This window comes from Neopsephotus bourkii, unplaced genomic scaffold (assembly GCF_033783945.1).
Source record: "Neopsephotus bourkii isolate Nb327-2 ecotype Australia unplaced genomic scaffold, CSIRO-AGI_Nbou_v1 NB_1624, whole genome shotgun sequence".
Taxonomy (NCBI): Eukaryota; Metazoa; Chordata; class Aves; order Psittaciformes; family Psittacidae; genus Neopsephotus; species Neopsephotus bourkii.
Genome location: NW_026902099.1, coordinates 4,528,502 through 4,554,462, shown reverse-complemented (window position 1 = coordinate 4,554,462; position 25,961 = coordinate 4,528,502). Strand labels below are relative to the sequence as shown.

At 45.1% G+C, this 25,961-nt stretch overlaps 1 protein-coding gene across 3 annotated transcripts in view; it reads right to left on the bottom strand.

Moving 5' to 3' along the window:
• Nucleotides 1-11,881, bottom strand: part of TRABD (TraB domain containing) — a 36,145-nt gene extending 24,264 nt beyond the window's left edge. For 2 of the 3 annotated variants that reach the window (XM_061372951.1, XM_061372953.1), the window contains exons 1-2: nt 11,661-11,813; nt 975-1,037 (exon numbers count right to left, since the gene is read on the bottom strand). Coding sequence is in view for 1 of the 3 variants with exons in the window: in XM_061372950.1 (XP_061228934.1) it covers nt 11,661-11,763 (103 nt within the window). In the remaining 2 variants the exon portion in view is untranslated. Of the gene's footprint in view, nt 1-974; nt 1,038-11,660 lie in introns of all 3 variants that reach the window. The other variant, XM_061372950.1, reaches the window with a different exon arrangement.
• Nucleotides 11,882-25,961: the final 14,080 nt, after the last annotated feature.

The window sequence follows — 25,961 nt, the reverse complement described above, 5'->3', positions numbered from 1 at the left end:
TTAATGAGTCAGCAAGCAAGCAGCCAAGCTTTCCTAAAGGATGTCAGATTTTGAGCTGGAATGACTGGTTTATTTACTTTGTACTTAACCTGGTGAGATTTAAAACAGGACTGTACAAAGCACATCCAACTGTTAAAAGCTTTCAATAAGAGCAATTAATTTCTTCTTGCATTCCATTACGTCAAACAGTAATTTTCAGATAATAACTCCTGGTGTCTTACTTTGGCCCCACTGAAGGCAAGGCAAAACTTACCGCAGATTTCACGGAGTAAGACCAAAAAGTACAACAGCTTTACAGTGCAAAGTTTAAAACATTCACAGTTGCATATTACCCATTCACTACAACGCAGAAGTCTGTTTGGTGACAACTGCAAACTGCAATTATACTGCAAATTGCAATTACATTCACAAATATAATTTAACACCAGCTCAGCTTTTGATCGCAACATATGGCTTGAATTTGCTGCTTGCATACGTAACTCTAGTCACAAAAATATTTTGGAAAAATGTATCCATCTAACATATGGAATTAATCCTGTCACTTATGCTGGCTTTGTCACCACAACATCATCGCAGTGGGAAAAGCACTAAGCACCACATTAAGTCTGCTGTTCCTTTCTTCATTTTTTAATTAACAGAACACAGGAACAAGCATTCTTTTGGCTCATAAGGAAACGCTCCTGAGCTTCACCACAAAAAGGTTTTGAAATACATGGATGTGAAAGGAGAAAAGGAAGAACCTAAATGTGGTTAAAAAAATAGCACTTTAGCCGGAGAAAAGGAAGAACCTAAATGTGGTTAAAAAAAACAGCACTTTAGCTCCCCACTCCATTTTAAAAGGGGTCTCACACAGGTGGTCTCAACCCTCAGACTTTGCAGACTTTCCCTGAGGATGAGTGGAAGAACCTGGCTGATTGAGTGTCTCAACCGTCCCTGCAATTGTACTGAAAACAAACTTCAGCTCCAAGCCCTACCTCAGGCTGTTGCTCCTCTTGTATCCCTGCAGCGTAGGCTTATTTTCACCAATCACACAAGAACTGCAAGAAGTAAACGGAATGGAAGAGTATTAAAAATTTATGTTATAACTCAGAATATTTGTTTAAGAACTGTAGGGGACGGGGGAAGAACCAGTAATGTCTCTACAATCTTAATGAAAGTTGAAGTAATAAAAGCAGCAAACTGAAGATGCAAAAATGCCACCTTGTCAACTCTGCTGCTGTTAACCACCCCACCCCCCAACAATAGGATATAATTAGCCTGTTTCAACCCAGTTCTTGAGTTGCCTCTAAATCAAGAGCATAGCCCTGTTCTGACACGCACTGAACATCTCTTGATAAACAAGGGTGGATTTCATGGGAACTCAGAATTTGTGCTTTTGCTGTCTCAGATTCTACAAAAATGCCTTTTCCCTCCAGATCACTCATAAGTAATTGAAGATACAAGATGGCTGCCTAAAAGGCTTCAGCAACAGCAAAAAACTTGCTCTACTACATCAATAGTTCTGTCTTGTCCAAACAAACTACAACAAGAACATCAGCAAGATTATGACTGTGTGAAAAACCCTGGGAAGTGTGGTTTCAAATGCTTAATGGTTTCCATCTCTCAGTTCTAAGAGACCATATTGTTCAAGTCCAGAAGCTCTCCCTGAAGGTGGCAGTGCTGTGGTTTGACTTTGATGGTACTCCAAGGGGACTGCACAAGACACCGACCACACGACTTCATGCTCAGTCTTCTTATTCTCACTGCTATCCCACTGAAAGTGAAGCACTCCAAGAAAGAACTGCTTCTTCACTACAGTCCTTTGGCTTACCTCCCTCTGACCTGTTTCACAGCACATGTGAGGTCTGCTTGATTTTATTAGGCTGGAGATCAATCCTGACCACATTTGCTGCCCTGCTTCAAGGAGAGGAGGGACAAGTCAGGCTCCTGCCTTACACCCAGGAGAGGCTGGAGGCAAGTTGGCTGGGTGCTGGCATAGTCCATCACACGATGGCAAAAGCTCCCATTTCCCCAGATGCAACACTCTCTATCCTGGTTTTTAGCCTTTGTTTTCAAGTGAGTTGTTTTGCTTTCTAGCTTTGCTTAAAATACATTTCCATAAAAAGAACGCTTGCATGGGCAGTGTGAAGGTACGGAGGGACTTCAGCAATTCATGCCTTGAAGTTGTCCACTGCTAGTGATCAGCCAGTGAACTGGAGATCACAGCTGCAAGCTGGGCAAGAGAAACATGGAGTGGCCAAATGCGTAGCTTCTGTGGGCTCCTTGGAGCAAAATCCCCCTAAAACCCAACAGAGCCCCATGACCCAAGCAGGCACGAGCTACAGGCACAGCTCCCAAGCTGCAGGGTAAATACCTTGTTAAAACAAGAACTACACACTGCAAACAGTCCAAGAGGTTCAGCAACAAACTGTTTATTCAAAAACAGGCAACAGAAGTACTCCACTAGTTTTGCTACAATGCATAATTCAAAACCAGGACCGTGCCTTTCTGCTTTCTGAGGGGTCAAGTCAAGGAAACTTGGATGTCTGAGTAAGCTGAAATGGCAGATGGAGCTGAACTGCTCTTTTCTGCTTCAGTGTTTCCAGGCTTTACATGTGGTGTGCACAGCTCCAAATAAGCACAGCAGAAGGAAACCCTTGCGCTGAAGACCTGCAACCGGAATGCGACCTGGCAGCTCACTAACACCTCAGCCAGCCTGACCAGAAGCTGTCTGGTTTCATTGTGTGCTTAAGTGAACCCAGGACCTGTTTTCATCCTCTCCAGCCTCTGACAAACTGGTTTAACTATTTGTTGACTTGTGCAGTAAACCAGACTGGAAAGCAGATTCAGGTTAAAAAATAACCTTACCAAGGCATTATCAGACAATCAAACTGCAGCAGGAACAACTGCAGTAGCAAAACTGAAGGGACAGTATGAACTGGAGATGCTGAAGCCAATGCTGGCCTCTGAGAAAATATTGGTCTAACTACAGCATCAGTCAGGGGTATGCCAGTACCCTGATGCTGAGAGCTCTGGGCTTGGCTCTCAATTGTTTTATGTGCAAAATACCAGTGTTTTTTTCTGCCAGAACATCAACTGGCCCTAAACAGAAACCAAAGTCGTAAGCTTGCTGAATGTCTGCTGGGGTTTGAAAACATGTCTCTTATCTATGGGGATGCTCTTAAAAATAGCGAACTGCAGGTTTCAGTTAAAGGCCAGACTTCTACACAGAAGCACCAAGTGATTTCCACCAAGTGACATTTTAGAAAATCTCATCCCATTCTCACCAAATGATGATTCTGATATTGGAGCAAGAGAGATCTTCAATGAAGTCTACTCATGCTGACTTGTTTCTGGATTTAATCCCCCACCTCTTTGAACATGCCCAGGAATTCCAGTTATTCAGTTAACATTAAGAAAATCTTATTACTGGTTGCCAAGAGCAAACAAACTCAGCTGAACAACTGTCATGAAAAGCTGCATGTGTTCAAACTCTTCTTTAGGGTGAGTGACAAAAAGCACAAAACACATACGTCAACCAAGTAAAGACAAGGCTGGCTGCTCAGCTGGCCAGCATCCTCATCAACAATGCAGGAGAAAGTACATACATCCTGGGAACTAGTCAAATATCTTAGACTCCAAGAAGATCAAACTCATCCATGTGGAAAAGTCACTATCCTGTATATCTGTGTATTCACAGAAGAACCACATCCCACAATACTCGATACAGTAATCCTGAAACCTCTGAAGGAGGACTGAACATGACTTGCTTTTATACAGATAAGGAACCGAAGCATAAGAATCTATACATATTTCCTCTCACTGTATCCAACAGCAAGAAAAGGTACTGATCTAGATCAATTCCTGACAAGCATCGGGGCAACTTGAATCACAGCATTTCCAAATATGTTAGAGCTTGGTTTTTTTCAACCTTGCATTTATTTATTTAAATAAAGTTCAGCTTCCTAAAGAAATGAGACAAGGTAACAAGGCAGAGCTTCTTTGTCTGTGCTTGCTAAACCTTAGGTGAATTTTAAACAAACTTGGCAGGCAGATGAGAGTCTCTCTCATTCTGAGATGAAATGCAGAGCACTGCAAAGATTACTGAAGATTACAGGGGGTGGTACACGTGCATGTGAAAAAGAGAAGGTCAGCAGAACCTGCCAGGGAAGAGACAGAAATTCAGCCCCTAGTTGTAAAGCCACTGGCAAAAGAAGCTGTCCAGACAATTACTGTGTTCCATTATACATATACCACAACATCGCATAACCTCAGGTTCTACTTACGACAGAACTTGGCCCAAACATGCGAAACCAATCAAATCCCTCTCCTCCAGCTACATCAAAGGCATGCAAGAGGCCCTCAGGACATAAATCACATACTGAAAATCTCGGCTATGACAGTGCATTTCTTTCAGGCAAACTGGGAGATGCAGCTTTCTAAGCACACATAAAGATCAGAGATTAGAAAGTATTTCTGTTCTCTTATCTGCCAGGAGACTGTCTTGATCTGGAGTTCACTCTTCCTGCCCAGAGTGCTGCCAAGAAAATTCCTGGAGCTAGAAGAAACAAGGAGTCTGACCTGGCTCCTTATGATCCAGCAAGAGCAGGTTCTGCCTCTGGAATTTTCTTGAAAGGACTCCTTGATTACCGAATCCCAATTCAGTCCCCCAATTCAATCACCTTCCCCATCAAGTGGAATACTTGTTCTTGCTTCATCTTTGCTAGTCTAAGGGAGCCTGCCATTCACTGGGCGATTAAAAATTGTTCTTTATGTGTACACATATGAACAAATGAAGCCCTTTCCCCAGCTCTCAAGATACCTAGGAAACCAAACAGGAATTTTTAAGACCACCCAATGAACTGCAAGCCTGAAATTTAGCCATTATTCATCTCACTGATATTCACCTATTTCCTTTCAAGGTCTTCTTGTCCTGACAGCACATGCAGGACAACCATTCACACCAACAACAGCACTGTGGAAAAGGGGCTATATTTTTCTCCTACACTTCGGGGATTATTCTCTTCCCCTCAACACAAGTTCAGAAAGGAACACACAGGTAAGTGCAACACCTTCTAGCAATGCTTACCCTACACAGTGGCTGACAAAAGCAGTGCGAGGAAAACCTCCCTGCCATGCTATTTGACATCAGTCCTCCAGCTTTCCTAATGCAAAACAGCTTCAGCAGAGCTTCCTCTTTGAGTGAAATCTTCTCATAAACTACTGGCTCACTTTTCACACTGGGTAGTCTTAGCTGACCAAAGTGTTTCAGTTCCAGCTGCATATTTAGGCATCTGAAACTCTGAGCTTTCCGTCTTAAGGAGGCAAGAGGCACAATCGCAAGTCAGGGGTTCTGACAAGGCAAGTTACAGGCACTAGAACATGAGCTACCACTGAAGAACAAAGGTCCTTTCTTGTTTTATTTCAATTAGGTGGTTCAGTGAGAAAATCTAAGCACACCACAGTGGGTAGACAGGTATCCTCCTACAGCATGGGTGAACTTCTTCCTTTATTATCTTGTTTAAATTTGCCTTCTTCAGACAGTGATCCAGCTGAATCAATAATAAAAAAGCTCTCATGCCATACCTATATCGAACAGTCAGCTGCTCTTTAAAAAGACTTATTGAATGTTTTCTTCCTTCTGAGCTATACAGAAATTCAGAAGCAGCACTTGCTATTTTTAACATGTTGACACTGCAAGAGAGAAATAAAGTTCTACTAATTGCTCCGTATTTTCTACGCGCTGCACACACATCAGAATAACTAGTAAGAAGCTAGGAGTCACACAGTTTCACCTCTTATTGAAACAGAAAGTCAACAGTTTTTATGCTTGACCCCTCCCCCGGATCTGAGTATATGTATTACTGCTTTCCATAGTTACAACATTCACTAGCATTGAAGAAGGTATCAACAACTATCATACTCAGAGCATTAACCATGCAGCCTCTGAGACAGGTTTGTATGTACTTCCATCTTTCACAAATAAGGAACTGAAGTGAATGAATACTTCAATACATCTAGAAACCTGACCTCTGGTATCTAAACAAATAGTTCGGAGGCTGCTGGAGCTTTCAAACCATTTCAATTTTGCCATGTGCACTGTCCTTTGCTTTTAATCATTGGCCTTTTGGAAGATCTCTCCATACCTCCTCCCCCAGGACAGCACTTCCTCACAGTACATGTCAACATACCTCATTATTGTTCCTTTAGAGTCACTGTGGGAAAGACAAGAGGCAGGATGAGGACTGAATTTGATTCAGGGTCTCCAACTATCAAATGGGTGTTCTCCTGTGAGAACACAGTACAGCTCACAGAGGTCATGCCACAACTGAACCAGAACTGACCCGTGCTGGGTGTAAGCCAGAGGCACACACAAACAGCTACTTTGTGATGAGCCTCCTGACCCAGCACTCCAACACCAGCATCCCTGGCCAGAATACAGTCTCGATCTGCTCAGCGTGAGATGCAGCAATAAACATTTACTTACACCCACATGCACTAAATGTGCCATGCTCCTTTAATCCTCTAAACCTGCAGTTTCTCTAGCAATGGTTATTCAGTTCAGCTGGCACAGCATAAGCACATGTCATATTAGTGCCACTACCAATTAACAGGACTTAACTTTATGTAAACAGAAGAGGCATATTAGTACTCCAAAAAATTAAAGACACAACTGTTCTGCCACTGAAAAACTATTGTATTCTTTACCCGTTGTCTGGAATACCTAACAAAGTACCTTCCATGCCTACCATTTAACCTCCAAGAGGGTAAAAATCAAATCAACAGGTACTCACTTAAGTCTCAGCACTGCCCTCTGCAACAGAAGCAGAGTATTTAAGGTTGATAAGGCTTTTTCCGTGATTCTGCACAGAAGCCTTACAAGTGGTTACAAACAAACTACCACCAGCTCCAAACAGTGTTTCTCCTTTGCTGATAGCCTGCTCATACTCTGAAGGATGCATCAGCTGAAACCTGCCAATTAATGCAGCAGCCACAAATTCAGAAATTGGAACATATTTCAAAACCATCACCAAGGTGACCTACTCTACATATTGCATGTATCTCTTTGACACAACCCACGCCTTTCAAACTTAACTGAGCAACTGGTTCTGTGATCACAGATAGTTGTAGATTGTGGCTCTGGTTTCTCATGACTCAGAAGTTCATAAACTCCAAAACACATATTTCTTTTTTCTTCACCGTGTGAGCATCGGCAAGATGTTTCTGCAACACAAACTGTGCTGAGGTATGCAGCCTAAACTCAGGGACCTACACTCTGTAGCCAACATTCATTTGTGTACTTTGGAAGTTAAAAAAGTCACAGACAGCTAAATTAATTTTGTGAGAAAGGAGGTGCTGGAACATTAGAATATATGGCTTGCGACAACGATGCACTGCAAGCACAGTTACCTTTATCAGTGGAACACAAGAAGGCATTCTCATATATGTTTTGGTTTTAGACATTATTGCTATTACATTGACTAGGGATACTAAAAGAAATGAGTAAGCATGAGGTGAATCAGGATGCTAACAGCAGAATTGAGAACAAACAATAGGCTAAATCCTTACTGTTTTAAGAGGCTATAAAGAGGTTGCTAAATTTAGAAACATGGGACAGAAAGACCAAAGTGACATGGCCCAAACTCAGGCCAGCTACTTGGAAACTCCCTCTGTTTTAGAACCTACATACCTACCCAAGCCACATTTCTATTTTATGTCAACATGAATCATGTGAATTCAGGGACGATTTGGAACCAAAATACTTTTATAACTCTCCTGTGACCAGGAGGTTTGGGGTAAGATACCCACCCAGCACATCTCTCTCTAGGCCATTAAAAGCTATGAACCAAGTGATACTTTCGATGCTGGGTAACCCTCTACAAAACACTCCTAAGTAGAACAGCAAAACATCACACAGCTGCTGCATGCACAGTTTCTATGGAGTTCTAAAAGATTTGCTATTCTCTGTTCACTACCTACAAGCAGCCAGCAAAGGAGATGGGTAGAGAAGTTCTGCCATGGACAACAAACTACTGGCTTGTAAGATACCTGACCGTGGTCCACAGAATTGCTGCAGAACTCCATATACACGATTATTCCACCCATCAATGGCTGTCTGCTGATACACACAGAACATGGGTCTCAAGAGTACTGGCAGACACTCGCATTCATTCCTTTTGTTATGAACACTTTTAAATGCAACCCTTATGATGGCAAAACTGGGATTTTGTAGGCCAAAATTCTGCCCAACTATCAAAAGCATTATTTACAGTGCTCTTCTGTCTGCCACTTCAACTGCTAGCCTACAGACAGGAGCAAGGAACAAGCTGATCTTCTGAAAAACATACAGCCATCACAGAAGCCAAAAACATTGTTATACTACACGGGTGCATACACAGCTCTGATGTGGCATGGACCTGAAGAAAGAGGGTCACGTTTCAAGACAGAGCTAACAGGGACAAAGCTCCAGGAAAGCAAGCCAATTCCAGCCTGCTGGCCTGCAGACACAGGAGCCACAGGTTAGCACTGACCATTCAGTGCTACAGACACACACCAACCAGGAAAGTTGTCCTGCATGCTACTCCATCCAGCTGTACCACTCATTTAATGTGTGGAACTCCCTGCACCTGACAAGCTCAGTAGTTTAAAAAAAAAGATATTCCCCTCAAAAGATAATCCCTATTTCCATTCCTGATGCTGCCCTCCAAATAAATGAGAAAACCCCCCAACAACTTCTGATCCTGGTTCCTCACACGGGGCCTTCTTTATCAGCTATCCTGTAACTACTTGTCTTACTGTCCTTCCAAAGGATGGCTCCCAGTTGTGCAACACACCAGATACATGTCCTACCCAGGCAGGACCAGGAACCAGATGTACTGCACAGGTGACTGGAGACCTTCAGCTTCATCAGCATTCATGTTGCTGCTAAGCTGTGGTGCAGACTCTTGCTCCCTCCTGCAAGCGTGCACACCCTTCCTGCACAGAGACACAGCCCTCAACACATGCACCCAGTGTTGCCTGTCCTTACAGACAAGGTTATTTTGCAGACAGCCTGCAGGGATTAACCACATGAAAACATGAACTCCTGGAGCTCCAGTGTAGTCTCTCCTACAGCTTGGTACATGGTGTCATCAGGACGCTTAAATGCTGTATGTGGACATGCAAAGCCTCTGCATCCCAATCAAACCGCACAGCATATCAGGTAAAGGCAGGAGGGGGCTAGGAAGGAGGCAGAAGGAGAAAAACAGCCCCTCTAGCTACCTTTACTACTTCAAGAAAAAAGTGGAAAGGAAGAGAGCTGGTCACTGAATGCACGCATGTTTTCATGCAAATCTATCAACTGCAGTTAATATTAAAGTTATATGCCCCAACTCATTTTGGAGGCAGGGAAAAACTTAGGAGTTTCTGTGTTCAAATGCAAAACTACAGTATTAACCAACATGTTTGTAGCATCTCAAATTTGAATGGCCTTTTACAAAAGCCTTCCATAATTGAAGGCCTCACCTCAGAAATCACTCACACTGGAAACCTATTTGCAAATATTTATCTAGTAACAATCATTACCAACAGAATATAATGCTACTAATTGTAAATCGTCTATGACAGGCACCCAGTGCTGCTAACCAGCCTGGTCACTCCTTGGCAGGGCAAGGAGAGCTGCAGAATCCCTCCTTCCTCCTGACCCTGCCTGGCAAGTGATACTCAAAGTATCACTGATACTGAAGTGATGCAGGATCACTTCAGACAGCTGTAGTTATGCACTACTCCCATTAAATCTGGAGCACATCTCTGGCCTGCTTTCATCTTTCATTTTCTAAGACTGCCCCAAATCTCTTTCCCCATATTTTTCCAGTAGCAAATACGGAAAAAAAAGATGCTTTCCAAAATGTACTATTTTACAAGAAGCAACTGGATGACTCTCCCACAAGTAAGATGCCAACACCACTGTTTTACTCACAAGCTGTGGTGCCAGCAGCAGCAATGTTTTACCATATTTTGCCATATGGAAGAAAGAATGCACTGCAAAATATGTGTAACTCTCCTAGCACTGAATTTAGCAGTATCGCAGTCTACAGTTAAGACACAAGAGTGCCAGACACTGCAACGGCCGACAAACTTACCATCAGCAACTCAAGTTACTGCAACCTGAAAGTCTACCAAAAGCCACAAAGAACAGGGCACAAACCAGAGCCACAGCTGTAACCCAGTACCTAATAAATTCATTTAGCTTAGGCTAGTTAAATGTAGTTTACATCTGCTGCATAAGACCTGTTCCCTACTAAAATACAGCAGGGAAACCTTTGAAATGTGTTTGGTTTAGTTTTTTCTTTCCTCTGTTAGCTTTCCAAGAAGGAATATGTGCATAACTGAGCTGAGTAGTAGGTTCAGCCGATACACATCTCTACAAAATGGAGAAGTGAGGCCACTCCAGGCACCTCTGATATTCCTTAGGACACCTACTAATACTACACATGTAAAACAGCATTTAACTTTTTAAAGCACATCCTCTTGCTTTTCCAGCCCAGCAGCAACCACTCAGCAGCTGCAAGTTTCTGCAAAGTTTGACCAAATAAAAACATTCTCCTTCTTCCTGAAAGCTAGCAAAAATTAAACACTTTCTTTGTGTGCATACCCACATACACGATCATCAGTATGTGTATTTCCATCAACAGCCCAGCACAGGTTATGGGACACGAGATCTTTTTGAGACCTGGGTTAATCAGAACTGTTTTCAAATGAAAATCCTGATTTCACAGTTTATTGCACGTGATGCACAACGCGGCGTCTGAAGAGTCACAACTGTTTAGAGACCAAAAAAAAGAAGTGAGAAAAACTACTTTTCTCTCCTTCTGCTCACCATCGCAACCAACCCCACGCTCTTACCACCAGCCACCGCGAACACACAGCACAGCGCGCAGCGCTCTGCCCGCGCCCCACTGCCACCTCCATCACCCCCCTCGCCATGAACCGGCCCTAACGCAGCGAGCGGAAAGCGCGGGCGCTGCTGTAACCGCACACGGGGCCGCACCCCGACGGACCAGTTTCCCAGTGCCGTGCCCTCTCGGAGCTGGCGGGCCGGCAGCGCCAGCCTCCGCGCAGGGCTCCGGCGGGGAGGGGACGGGCAGCGGCCTTCGGCCTCCCCTTCCCTGCCGCTTCGGGGATTTACGCCTCAACCTCCCCGCTGCGAGACCAAGGAAGAGCTCGCCCCGGCCCGGAAAGGCCTCTCTGCCTTGCCGCCCGCAGGTTCACCGGCGGGGCAGCGCCGGGCTGGCCGCGGCCGCTCTGCCCCGCCGGCGCTGTGGGGCGCCGATCGCAGCCCTCCCGGTTCGACTGCCACAGGCGCAAGGCCCAGGGAGCGCGCTCAGCGGCGAGAGCGGGCGGCCCGAGCCCACGTCCCGGCCGCCTCCTGCCCGAACGGGCGCTGCCTGGCGGCACCTCCAGGCCGGATACCTGAAAGGGCGGGGACATACCCGAAGGGAAGGCGCCAAGAGGGAACGGAGCGCCGCTCACAGCAAACCCCCTCCCGCGGGTCTCTGGGCACGGGGAAAAACGCAACAGTCCCCCTGCAACACACACTCGCCCGCACAGAGGCTTGGCCCCAACATGGCACCACCAAGGCCCCCCGGCCCGGCAGAAAGCGGGCACCGCGGCCGGCTTTTTCCCCGCCTCCCCTCGCTCACTTGCCGTGCTCGGTGGCGGAGACGCTGCGGAAGAAGGCGTCGGCAGCGCCACGGCTCTCCAGCGGCCGGGCACGCTATCCGGCCAACATGCTGCACTAGTCATTCACGGACGGGGCGGGACCGGCGCCGCTGGGCAGCCTGGGCCTTGTAGTCCCCTGCTGCCGGGAGGCCCGGAAGCGACGGTGGGCAGCGGGTGCAGCGGACTACGGCTCCCAGGGCGCACGGGGAGGCGCATGGGCCGCGGGGCCCGGCAGCCGCGGAATCCCGCCTGCCTCCTCCCTTCCCTACCCCTGCTTGGCTGCCTTGCGCCGCCAAGCGCGCTGCGTTAGAGGTGGGGAGCTGTGAGTCCCTGCGTTTGTGCCTGCCCGTGGGGTTGGTCGGGTCTGTGCAGTGAGGGGAACTCCCGGGGTTTGCTGGTGTCTCTGCGGGAGCCCCAGACGGGAAAGGCTAGGCGGGGGTGCTGGCAGCGGGTGCTGAGCCCCTTCAGTCGCTCTCGGGAGCCTCTGGCGGGGAGTCGAGCCGCATTCCCTTTGAGGCTGCTGCTCCCAGGCCGGCCGAAGCAGCGCTCAGGGCTGCAGTGACCTCCCTGACGCCTGAGCCAGGCCCGGCGGGCTTCGGAGGTCTAGTTCGGTACCGACCTTCAAGTTCTGGACTTTAACTCTGGAGCGCTCTCCAGGGCTGTTCCCATCGTGGCTGCTATCGTAAAGCTCCTGCTGCGCTGGGCGTTGCATAGCCGCCGTTGCAAGCAGGGTGGAAATGTGCAGAGATGTAAGGGGTAAGAACACCCTTAGGCGTGGGACTGCATGAAGTGTCCACGTGAAAACACGACAGGTCAGACTGTGTCGTCTCTGCACCTACGTTGGTGCCTTCCATTCCATGCAGCCCTGCTCTGCTTACCGCTGCTGTGCTGTCTGTTCTCTTTCCTCTTGAGCTGGGTAATAGTTAATGTTTCACCCACGAAACCTGAGAGATACGTGTTGCACCACCAGCTTAAGCACAAGGGGTATTTGATGATACTTCCTATCACTAGGCTGACACATATTTTATTGGTCAAGAAAACTTCCTTCAAGAAAGGTGTGTCAAGAGTTTGTTATAGCTACTGATCATTTTCTGAAATTGTCTCCTTCCCTTTGCCTGTTTCTCTGTTCTGTCTCTGATAGGTCACAGTTCAGTGGCAGTACGGCTAAAGCACCCGTTTAGTCTGAGCACATGTTTATTACCTAGATCGAGTTTCATTAGAACAGATTTGAGGGCACATTCTCTGTTCTTTTCTTACTATCTTTGGCTGTACTTCACAGTCAGCGTTAGTTTAGGATTGGGAAGTATGTGATTATGTAGAAATCAAGTATGGACATGTTGAGACAGTTGGGAATTTCACTTCCCATTTTGGGTAATAATAGTTTCAACTTGCTATAAAAGCACAAAGCACTTCATGTGTGAACATCCAGAATACATGTAATCAAGTAAAGGTATAAGCTATGCAGACTTTCTGGGGAAAAAAGCCATCTAGTGCCTGACAGATAAAGAAGAAAATACCACTTTGGGCATTTTAACCTAGTGCTTTACACTGATTTCAAATACCTTTTGTTTCCCCACAGCTGACGGGTGAAGGCCACTGATGAATATGGGACACTGCACTGGACAACAGCAAGTTGGTTGGGTTTCCTGGGGATTGCACCACACGGCTTTTTTTGTCATCTGGGGACATTCCCACTCCAAATGCTGGTTTCCAGATTGTCATGGTTTAAGCCCAGCCAGCAACCCAGAACCATGCTCACTTCCCCCTTTCCTCCCCCTGCTCCCAGAGGGACGAGGAGGAGAATTGAAAGAATGTAACTCCCATGGGTTGAGATAAAAACAGTCCTGTAACTAAGGTATAACACAAATCACTGCTGCTGCCACCAATAATAATAATGATAAGGGACATAACAAGGGAAGAGAATACAACTGCTCACCACCCACTGACTGATACCCAGCCTGACCCGAGCAGTGATCTAGCCCTTCTGGGTAACTGTCCCCAGTTTATATACTGGCCATGACATGCTGTGGTATGGAATACCTCTTTGGTCAGTTTGGGTCAGGTGTCCTGTCTCTGCTTCCTCCCGGCTTCCCCTCCTCCCTGGCAGAGCATGAGACTCAGGAAGTCCTTGGTCAGAGTAAACATTACTGAGCAACAACTAAAAACACCGGTGCTATCAGCACTGTTCCCAGGCTGAAAGTCAAAACCACAGCACTACACCAGCTACTAAGGAGAAAAATGACTGCTACTGCTGAACCCAGGACACAGATGCAGCTGCTCTCCGCTGACCACAGTTGTTTGCTTCTGAGTCTGTTTCTAATCCCTCTTCTTCTAGACATAGGATTTTCCTGGCAGTGGATTCGCTGCAGGGCTGTAGTGTAGCAGGTGGCAGGTATTACATTGTGTAGCAGCATATGTTGAGGTCCTGCTGCTCAGCAACCCCAGTCTTAGGTCACAGCAGTGTCCCTTACACAGTGGTCATGTTTTATTGTCACTTACTCAGATTTGCTCAACTATTGGCATGTGCCAGGCTCAAGCCCTGGTTATTTGCAGTGTAATGTGTTTGGTTCAAGCTGTGCATCCTGAGTGTCAGTTCAGCATTTCTGGAGCTGCAGCTCCTCCTGCTACACCATCACTGGTGTATTGTGCAAACCTTATGAGCCCTTTGATGGACTACAGATGTATTCCCAAGCTTCCCACTGTTTCAGCTGCAAAGGTTCAATGATTTTTGGTCAGAGCTTGGAAGCACTGCCTTAGCCTGCAGGGAAGACCTCACCTGATGTGATCTGATCTAATTGGCAAGCCCTCTGCTTGTGGGAATACTGTGAACCTTGCTAGCCTGTTTTTCCTTTAGCTCATGATGCTGCACTCTGATTATGTCAGCAGTTGGATTACTTTAGGCAGTGTTTCTTTTGCTGGCTCAGCAAGAGCTGCAGTGGTTGAACATGCCTTTACAAGGACCAAGATAAGATGCAGGTTTCTACTGACAAGAAACAGTATGGCTGGAGGTTCTGACTGTGCTGCTTCAGCCTGATCTGTAGTACACAATACTTATGAAAGTGGAGAGGGAGCACTGAAATGACAGGAAGTTCATCAAACTGCAAAGACCTTGGCATTTCCATGCCTGCTGGTCCCAGGGGTGCAGGATCTCTCTCTCCCCCCTTTTCTTCTCCCCCTCCCTCCTGCCCTCATCCTTCCATCCCTTCCTCTCTCTCCTTTCTCTCTTGACAAGTTACTTTTACATCACGTTTCTCAGGAACCGATAGCAGTGATGGTGATATTAGCTAGACTTGCTTAATTGTCTTCAGCAATCTCTGGTTTGTAGAAAATAGAGACCCAGTGTGACATTTGACTTGGCCCCTGAACAGGTTGCCAGAGAAGTCACCAGGCTGCTTCCTGGACAGGCATATGTCTGTCCCTGCCACACTACGTTCTTAAGAACTTGCAATCACCAACGATTCACCACTACCAACCAAGCCAACCCTACCATTTAAACTCATGTGTTCAGAAGGTTGTTCAAGTGGCCAACTGAAGTAGCATCTGCTCACACCCAAGCCCAGAAGCTTGTGCCTTATTCAGTGCAGGTCCGGAGGACAGCCTTTTCCCTCTGCCTTTTGTAGCAGCCTTCGCCTCTTTAAACACTGTCGTGTCTCCTTTTGCCTTCTCTAGACTAGTGAGTGGTAAGATTTCTCCACAAGTCCCAGCCTCTGGCCTGTTGATGTGGGTGTGGGTCGCAGGACACACTTGCTCAGCAGGACCCTTTCCCACCACCTCTGGTGTTTCAAGCACAGGAGCGGCAGGGTGGTGGGGTGGCTGCTGCTGTCTGCTCTGCAGGGACCTGGACAAGCGAGCTGTGCGGAACACAGGCCAGGAAGCAAACTGAGTGGCCTTTGGTGACCCTTGCTTCATGATTGCTGGGTAATCCTGACTTCAGGAAGCATGTGCCGTATTTGCGTTCATTGTGAATTGTAAAGGGCAAGATCTTAAAAATGCTTATTTGATAACAAAAGGGGTTCTGCCCCTCCCTCCCAAACCAGAGCTTTCTCCCGAGGGCCGGCGCTGGGTTACGTGCGAGCAGCCATGGGGCTCAACCGAGCGGCGGGCAGGGCTCTGCGCGGGGCTGCGGCGCCCTCTGGCGGCCTCCCTACGTTAGCGCCGCAGGGAGCGCCGCCGGGCGGCAGCGTGGGACCCTCCCAAAACTTCCTGTCATCTCTGACGTGGTTTTTGGAGACACCATCCATTTCGGACTGCGAATGAGAAGCAGAAAGGACATGAGGGTTGGTTAATAGCTTCGCGGAATGTATGTGATTGGCTTCCCTGGAAGAGAGGCAGGCTTATGTCATTTCAATCTCACTTGCTGTGTTTTTATTATCATTCAGAAAAAGCACCTGCAGGCCAGATCTGGTGATATACTTGACTCCCTAAAGTGAAGAGCATGGAGTATATCTACGTTGCCTCCAGAATAACATTATCTAAACTGCATGCAAAGTGCTGAGAGGGAAATATAAGTGCAATTCTGCTGTGACCAGGGGGGATATGGCCTTCCTATTTGTCATGCAGAGGTGGCCGGGGAAGGGCAGGGATTGCAGGGATTGCAGTATCCAGGCTGCCAGCCAGCCCCAGTGCCCTGCATGGGATCCAGGTATGTGCTTCTGAAGGCTACAACCCACAGCAGTGCTGGGAAGGTCCCCACTGTTGAAGTGTGCCTGCAATGCTGCTTTACTGAGTGAGCAACTGAGTGAGCATGTTGCTGGAACTGCCTTCAACAAAGCTGATTTGGTAAATCAGAAGAACCAAAAAACACACTGCTCTAACTCGAATGCCTCTGGACTTTACAATTTACCCTTAAAACTCACATGATGCTTGCAGCCTGTCTGTCAAGAGTGGTTGCTGTTAAGGGAAGCTGATGACTGAGCAAGGCTGGTGCTCCAGGCCCAGCTCTGGTTGCTCTGCTGGAGGCAGCAGAGTGGATGCAGGCAGGCTGCAACCTGCAGAGAGGATGTGGATCAGGATGCTGCTCATGGCAGAGGGCTATAGTCCCCTTGTTCTTTCTCTTCATCGTCCTCTTCCTCTCCCCCTTTCCATTAAATTCACAGCTGGCCTGCACAGCACAACACTGTGCTCCAGGTAGCTGTGAGTGACAGCCTGGGTAGCAGGAGCTGTGTCAGCACAGGGGTGTTTTGGGATCATTTGGGAGTTGTGCGGAGTGAAAAATGTGACAGTGAGATGGATGTGAGTGACACACTCTGGGCTTTCCTTGTCCAGGGAGAAGGATCACCCAGGAAGCAAATCAGAGCTAGGCAAGACTGGAAAAAAAGGCAAACCAGAGATGTGCCCCTGCGAGGAAGCCTAGGATTGTGCAAGGTAATCTTTCTCTTCACTGGAGGAAACCAGAAGTCCTGCAAAAGAGCCTAACACCCATAGGCTTTGAAAGACAAGGAGAGACAACGGAGCTATTTGTTCCTACACAGAAACAATTAAATCACACAGTGCTTTCTTCAACTAATAACAGGCTGGATTAGAGCTACAGAGCAGAAAAGTCTGGGCTAAAGCCCATTTGCAATCCATAATGCACTCAGATTTGAAAGTTGTATGGCCTTATGGGAGGCTTTGGGTGTAATCCCTGTAATAAATAAACAAATGAATTGAAGATAAAGGCTGAATTATGAAGAACTGAAAATCATTGCTGCTATCAATGCAAGATGTGGACACAAGGAATAAATGGTAGCTCCAGAATCTTACTTTAAAGTTGTATTGAAAACCCTGGTTTAGCAATGGGACTTTTCTGTTAAATTCCTCCCTTCTCACGAGTCTTGGGGCATACATAAGAACTATTAGCTTGTCCTGCACTAACTGAGCTAGGGATTGAAAGAGCAGAGTGCAGCCTGCTTTCCACTGACTCCCTGGGGGATCACTCAAAGCAAATAGTAAATTGATTTGGAGTAGGTGGTGCAGTGGCTTCCTCACATGCCATATGGGAATTACTCAAAGTGCTGTGATCAGCCTGACTGCTCATCAACTCCCCTATTTGCATGAGCTCTAAGACTCCTTATGTGTACGTGTGTTCATTTAAAGGACAAGTCTTGCACATCTGAAGTCCCTGGCAAAGTTCTGTCATACTTCAGTGGCTACAGGACCTAGCTCCAGGAGCTTGCTGTGAGTGGGCTAAGGCTGGAGACCATCATTAACATGGTTAATATTGTTAACATTGTATTTCCTTCAACTGTGTCATTTGATTAAAAAAATCAAGCCTGACGTAGGATTGCAGCGCCTTTATTACTATTAGTTAGAAATACTCTGATTCACAAATCCCAGCTGATTTTGCAGTTTTGGGGACATTTTAGATAAAAAAGTGCTTAACTCATGAAAGGTCCCTTCATAATGCCTTTCTCCTGAAAAAAAAAAAAGAAGTTGCTGATAAAATCATTAGGCCACCTTAATGCTTAATGCTTGGTTTGTGTACGTGTTTCAGTAGTAAGGAATAGTTGTATGATGCAGAATCAGAACCTAAAATCCAAAGTTGTACCTATTTCAGCTCAGAATACCCAATTACCTTGCATGGATTTGAGTCAGAATGTCAGTTCCTGTGCCTGTGTCCTCTAATAGACCTTGAGATGAGGAGGTGCACACTCCAAGAAATAAAACTTGATCACTTTTTCTGCAGAAAATCCTGGGGCATACACCTAAGGATAAGAGTGAGGAGAAGGAAGCAGATAAAATCAAGAAAGAGAAATGCTCCTTATTTGCTTTGTTGAGCTTAAGCTGAAGTGAGGAATAGGGGGGCCATGAACATGCTTTTGATGATATGGACACAGGAATTTCACCTTAAGCCAAATGTTTTCTGAGAAAGTGAAGAATATAACGGGGAAACAAGGGCAACAAGTTTGAAAAGGACTTTTAGGGAAAAAAGGTGAAAACTACCCTATGACCACAACAGACAGCTTCCTTCCACCTGCACGTGGGCTTGTGGTCCTGATAGAGTGGTTTAAAGAGTTTAGTGCCCCTGAGGAACTTGTGAAAGTTTATGCAAATCCATGCTATCGGGCATGACAGTGTCCTGGAAGGATTCTTGTAATCTGTCTGTCCATCTCTGATGAGAATCTAGGAACTAACAGCAATAACTTCCTAAACCATTTGCTGAAGGGCTACCTTTGCCCTGCAACAAAATTCCTCCATCTGAAAATCTGAGTAGTTCCCAGCCAGGTTAGTGCCTAAATTTGCTGCTGTTCTTGGGAAAACAAAACAAAACTACAACATTATAGATGTGTATAATACTTATGACTTGAGCATCATACAAAATAAACTGGTTTAAAGCAGTGTTCACAGATGGCACACCGGAGTTATCAAACATGTTTTCTAGGTGTTGTAATAAACATATTGACCTCAGGCTCCTTTTCTTGTGTAATCTTCCTATCAGCAGAAGACCCTGAAATAATACTACTTAGCTGTGAAAGAAGTAGATGAGACACACTAAGCCTACAGATGGTAAATATCAGTACTAAGAGCTTTACCTGGTGTGATATAAATCCCGGGAACATGTCTCAGAACTGTCATTACACGGCAGAACCATTTGTGATACAAAATATTTACAAACAATTAGAAATGTGACTTAGCCCAATTTAAGTCATAGAATCATAGAATGGTCTGGGTTGGAAGGGATCTTAAAGATCATCTAGTTCCTACCCCGTGCCATTAGACCAGGTTACTCAAAATCCTATCCAGCCTGGCCTTGAACACTTCCAGGGATGAGGCAACCCCAGCTTCTCTGGGTAACCTGTTCCAGTGTCTCTCCACCCTCAAAGTAAAGAAATTCTTCTTTATACCTAATCTAAATCTCCCCTCTTTCAGTTTAAAGCCATTTCCCCTTGTCCTGACACTACATGCCTTTTAAAAAGTGCCTTGTAAAAAAATGTCCTTGTAAAAAAACCCAGGAACTTACTTCCACACATGTGGAGATTCCTTACCAAAAGTGAACTTCTTCACAAGCAAACTTATCTTAGGGATGGTAATAATGGCCAGCATTAAGAGAGCTGTGATCTGCTAGCTAAATCTGCTTTTTCTCCTAAGTACTTTAAAGGATTAAGAACATTAAGGGGGTGGGTTACCTGGTTGTCTGAACTTCTCCTGATGCAGGTCCATTCCATTTCCTCATATCCTACTGCTGGTCACCAGAGAAGGGAGATCAGCACCTCTCACACCACTGCACCACTTAAGGAAGCTGTAGATTGCACTGGGGTCCTCCCCCAGTTTTCTCTTCTCTAAGCTGAACAAACCAAGTGCCTCAGCTGCTCCTCTTTTCTTGCTCTCAAAACATTCCACCAGCTTGGTCTCCCTCCTCAGCACACACTCTAATAGCCTGACATCCTTCTTGTATTGAGGAACGAAAACTGCACACAGTACTTGAGGTGGAGCAGCACGAGTGCAGTGTAGAGTGGGATGATCACCTCCCTTGACTGCTCAGCTATGCTGTGCTTGATGCACCCCAGGACACGGTTGGCTCTTTTGCTGCCAGGGCACACTGTTGACTCATTCAACTTGCTGTCAACCCAAACCCCCAGATCTCTTTCTGCAGGGCTGCTTTCCAGCCTCTCATTCCCCGGTTTGTAGGTATAACCAGGATTACCCTGTCCTGGGTGGAGAAACTTGCACTTCATCTTGTTCTGATTAAATTTCATATGGTTGGTGACTGCCCAGCTCTCTGGTCTATCTAGATGGCTCTGTAAGTGAATCTCTACCCTTAAGGGAGTCCACTAATTTAGTATCATCAGCAAACTTAATGTACATATGATTCCTGCATCCAGATCATTTATAAAAACATTAAAGAGTATTGTTCCTAAAACTGAGACCTAGGGAATGCCACTGGCTGCCAGCTGGATGTAGCCCCATTTGCTATAACTCTTTAAGCCTGACCCGTCAGTAAGCCTGATCTGTCAGCCAGTTGTTCACCCAACATATTATGGACTTGTCTATCTGTGTGCTGGACATTCTGACAGAGTGATACTGTGAGAGACAGTATCAAAAGCTTTGATAAAAAAAAAAACCCCTCAAATATCTACAATTAGATGGGTGACCATGGCATAAAGGGAAATTAATTCAGTTAAGCAGGACTTTCCCCTCTCGAACCCATGAAGACCAATAACCTTAAAAGTTCACGAAAATTGTCTCAAAAACTCTACAAACACCAAACAATCCACAAAGGAAAGTAGTCATCAGTCCTTCCTGTAGGGAATTCCAGGAAAACTGTCTGTAATTCTCATGTTCACTATCATGTTTATTAATGCTGTATTGCATACAGGCGAGCTGTGCAATTTAATGATGATGGCTTTTTTCAAAGAAAATCATGGTAAGAATATTTAAGGTTCTAACATCACAGGAGAGCTAAAAAAAAAGCCTTCATATCTGAGAGTATCAGAGAAGACAGGCAGGCTGACAAATTATTGCCCTGATTAAGGTGATGATGCCAGTGTGATGTGTTGCTTGCACACAGACTGTTTTCTTTAAGTGAGTCTTTCCTGACCTCTATATATACCCTTTGTTTATATATATATGTATATATATATATATACACACTCCATATATTTTCCTATACTCTATAGCAGGCAAGAGTGATGCTTGCTTGAGGACAGGACAATATGTGAGCAATTCAAGGAAGTTGTAAAGGTCCATGGATCTGGACCCCAAGGCTTGGAAAATCTTCTGGTACTCTAATGTTGTTGTATTATAGAAATGCCCTAGCTGTTCACCTCAGCAAGGACACAGGTTTCATTGACCCCAGGGTAACAGTCTGTGCCCCATAGTGTTCTTTAATCAGTCCACAGAGAGTATGTGGTCACCTTGCCCTCCACCTCTGATGGCATTATCTGTCAAAACCTGACAACATGGCAGAGATAAAGAAGATACACGTGCAGGTGTGACTTAGCTGGTGCATGTGAAATACTTCCCTCTTTACTGGACCTTAATTTTCTGTTAGATGCTTCAGCTGTGGCAATTGTCCATAGGATTTCCCAGTTCCTGACCCAGAGACCCAGAAAGCATGAAGCTTTCTTGTAACCAAATATTTTTTCTCCCCACTAACCTTGCACCAACTACTTGTAGATATTTGTTGATACATACACATTGCAGGCAACATATTGATCACGTCTATGTATCAGCTGTGAATACCATAATTTTAATATAATCAGGAATGGCAGATGTTCATTCTATAAAGCTACACTTACAATATCAGTAAAACGTCTGCTGTCCACTGATTAATATGTCAAAATAATATTAAATGGTGTACTGTGTTTTATCATATCCATCCACAGAGGAATGGTTTTCTCATTTAAAGCACTGCCCAGCATCAACATTTGTGAACTGGAAGCCTCCACTGTTGTGATAAAATTAGATAGTGGTGGTTGTGCTGTGCAGTGTTACTCCCTCATTTACCCTGATTTAGTTTCAGATTGGCTAGTCCACAATTAGCATGACGGCATTTGTTTGAGGTATTATAGGAAAATAAAAGTAGTTTCAAAGAAGCAAGGTCTTTAATTTTCAAACCAGCAAAGGTGATACAAAATTATACCAATCAAGTGAAAAACAGAATAGATTTTTGCTACAGCAGATCTTGGAAATCTCCCTCATATATAAAAATCCATATTGACAAGTGTAGGCAAGTGTTATATGAATGACTTGCTAAGTACATTCAGCTGCTGTTAGTATGTGAATTACATAGGTCTCAATATGTGAAATACTTAATACCCTCAGCTCTTAACAGAACAAGCAGAAAATGAGTATTTCTAGTAATATATTCAGATCTTTTAAAGATCAAGAATAAAACCTGGCGATGTTTAACCTTGTCTTGTCTTCCCATTTCTCCCTGAAATGAAAAGCCTAAAACCCTACTTCTTTATGAGTTCCTTTGACATGGCATATTGTCAGTCTTTCCCACCTATCTAGCTTTTATGCTATTTTGATATACTAGTGTTCAAACATATCTAATGTTCAGCACATAATAATTTTTCCATGGGTGAACTGGAAAGTGCATTGAATTTTCCTTTAGAGACTTGCTCAAGGCATGGATCATATTATCCTCTGTAGCTATAGGGAAGCTACAGCTAAAAATAAATTTTGTGCTTTATTTTAAGGTTAAAAAATACATTACAAGTAAATCATTAACCCAAAGGAGCTCTGACTGTTGCTATTTATAGTAAAGTAACTGATCTATAATAGAGATTGTATACCCAAGTTCCTAAAATAAACTCAGTGTGAAAAAAATAGTACTTGTGATAATGCTGTTGTGAAGTACATTACAAGACACAGCAGGTTGAGCTCTGCCTTAGGACTGTACTTGCCACAGGGGAAGACATCTCCTGCTCAGCTATGCAAGTTGGTGGGAATCCCATCCTGATGCCACTCTTATCTGCTCAGGCTGCATCCCACAGTCTTGCTGATAGAGAAGACAGTTTACTCAATATTTCCTCTTGGGTCAAGGGTTTGCAAAGGGACCATGAGTAAGTGGGATTCCATGATGTATTACTTTTTCCTGAAGCGACTTGCAGCTGGAAGTGAGCTGTCTTGTGAAATGTTAAGACTTCCACATCCCAGAGTTAATGGGAAGATTAAGGGGAAATTCTTTCTTCCTCCAAGGCCATCTTCTTTTCCCATCCAGCCTGGACTTGCACCACATCCATGTTGCACAGCCCTGAGAGAGTGTAGAACTATGACTTCTGTTCAATTTGATTCAATTTAGAGTAAAGATATCATTCAGTTTTACATAAAAATAATTTGGATCAATTGGATTTTGGTAACTTTCCTTACACTGGATAACTGCTTTTCCTATTAACAGTTCTATTGAATTCAATGCAATTGAATTTATGGTGTAAGAGGTCACTGAACATGACAAAGCATCACAAAACCAGACTTTAGTATAAGAAAGCTTTTTGTTTTGTATTTACAAGGATCCCACCCAGTAGGCATCATGTCCATGTGAGGAGCTCTTAAGAAAATCTCCAGAGAAGAAAATACCAATACTAAATAGTTATAATATCAAAAATACACAGGTATAACAGCAGGACACTATGGTGGCATCACAGGTGTTCTGGTTTCCGCCAGGGTAAGTAAATGGAGGTACTTTGGCAGGTATAGTAGCTCTCCATGTGTCATGACATGAAAATCTCATTCAGGTGTCTAAGGAAAGCACACTTGTGAATGCTAAAGTAATACTGCTTTTTTTGAAGCTACTCTTGCTACCCATATTTTCACAGTAAAGCTTCTAACTACCTTATCTTGCCTTCTGTGCCAGTGTTGCCCCTGGTTCTTGTAGCCAGAGCTACCTTAAATAGCTGTGAACTGGAGACCACAAAAGGACTCAGTTTCCTTGAGAAACCATGAAGAATCAATCCCTGCATTGTTTTTCTCTCTGTATGGACTGATTGGAAAGAGTCACTTCAGAATTCCAAGTGTAAACTCAGGCAAAAAAACCCACAGAAAGTGGAGCTGGAAAACTGTATGGTGTATGGACATCATCATACCTCCGCCAGGGAAGAGATGTAACACCTCAGGCATGCCCAAACTGAAACAGTAAGAAAGCGCAAAATTTGTGCTTCAAGCAGACTGCTTTTCCTTCCCTAATAGTATTGCAAAGCAGTAATTAACTACCTGCTATCACCCACATATCCTTCAGAGGCACTGTTTGGCAGGCTCTTTCCTGACACTAAGCACCAATTTTCTCTGAGATATATTGGTTTGCATTTCAGTCTCACTGTATTTGCTGCCTATGTCTGTAAGCACTCTTTAATAATAGGTATTGCTGCTCTTACTAGTGGGTTAGGTACTTCTGAATCCTCACTTCTTATGGTGACACTTTGCTTTCCAAAAAGACGTGTAAAAGAATATCACTTCTCTTTCATCAAATTGTCAATCCACATATTGCATGCAGTATCATGAACTGCATTCGCTAGTATGATTTCATGAGTGCCTGTAACAGTTTTCGTACTAAGATGCAAACATATTTTATGACTCTGCCAATGTCTGAAAAATCAAGCTAGTCTGTTTCCAGACACTTAAGCTGTTTCATTGTTTATAGCTTTCCATACACTCAAGGAGCTCAATCCTACCTTCTCTACTTACACAAACAGTTCCAGTAGCACAGCTTATGAGAATGGGCAGAATTTGTCCCTGAAAACCCATTTCACCCTGGTTAAAAAGATCACAAATGTTGGTATCATCTGGCATCTTCCAACACTGAATGCTCAACAAGATGTTTGGAGGAAGTTCAGTACTTAACTGCCAGTGAAACCGGTAGTTATTATGTGCCAAATACTTCACAACAGTACCAATAGATCATAAAGCATCTCTATGGAGATACTTTTAGATTTCTGCACCCTTAGCACCATTCTTCATCTCTGACACATGCTGGAGGAACTTGGCTGACAACAGAGCTGCCCATATGCCCTATATTTTGACTACTCCTAGCAGGCATAATGCATCCCAAGATACCTGTACAAGCCTGTTCTAAAGCTATTTCACCTAGCTGCTTTCAGTGCAAGGAACAGCAAGGGTAACAGAAAACACCACTTGCTGGTGTTCATTTTGGTGTTCCTTATTGATGTTGAAGCCAAATGTGGCTTCAAATTTGAGACAGTATCCAGAGAGATAGCATTAGCTCCAAAAACCTATGAGAAAGCATACAGAGGTAAGGAACCTCTGCTGCAAAATGGCAGCAGGTAGTTTTGAGGTGTGGGTAGTTATCAGTTCAAGAATTCAAAAGGAAAAAACACTGCTATGAAAGGGATAAAATCTAAGAAAACCATCAGGTTGGAAGATGCAGCAATGATCAGCACATTCCAGGGACAGGAAGTTTAAACCTGGGCTGCGGTACAAGTTAATTTCGAGGTTTCAGCATGCAGAACCTTTTCATCTGTGGGTGCCCAGTGCTGCGGACAGCGGGAACCGCCAGTCCACACGCACTCACGCGTTTGCTACACCCCAGACCTCGGAAAGGAGTGCTAAGCACTGCGTGCGTGTGTGCGTGCGTGTGTGTGTATGCTGCTCCCTGGGTATCGCTGGATGCACACTAGCGTAAGACGGCAGCTCGCTTACAGGAGGACGGCACTGGGAGAGGGGAGGGGTCCCCGTCCCGGCCCGTTCCGTCCTTTCTGGCCCCCAGCGGGGGCCGCCCCGTCCCGCCCGCCGGGCTCCGCACCGCGGAGAAGCGGCACCGCCGGGGCCGCGCCCCCGCGCCGGGCACTGAAAAGGGGCGGCCGGAGCGGCCCAGCAGAGCCACTGGCACCGGTCGCCGAGGG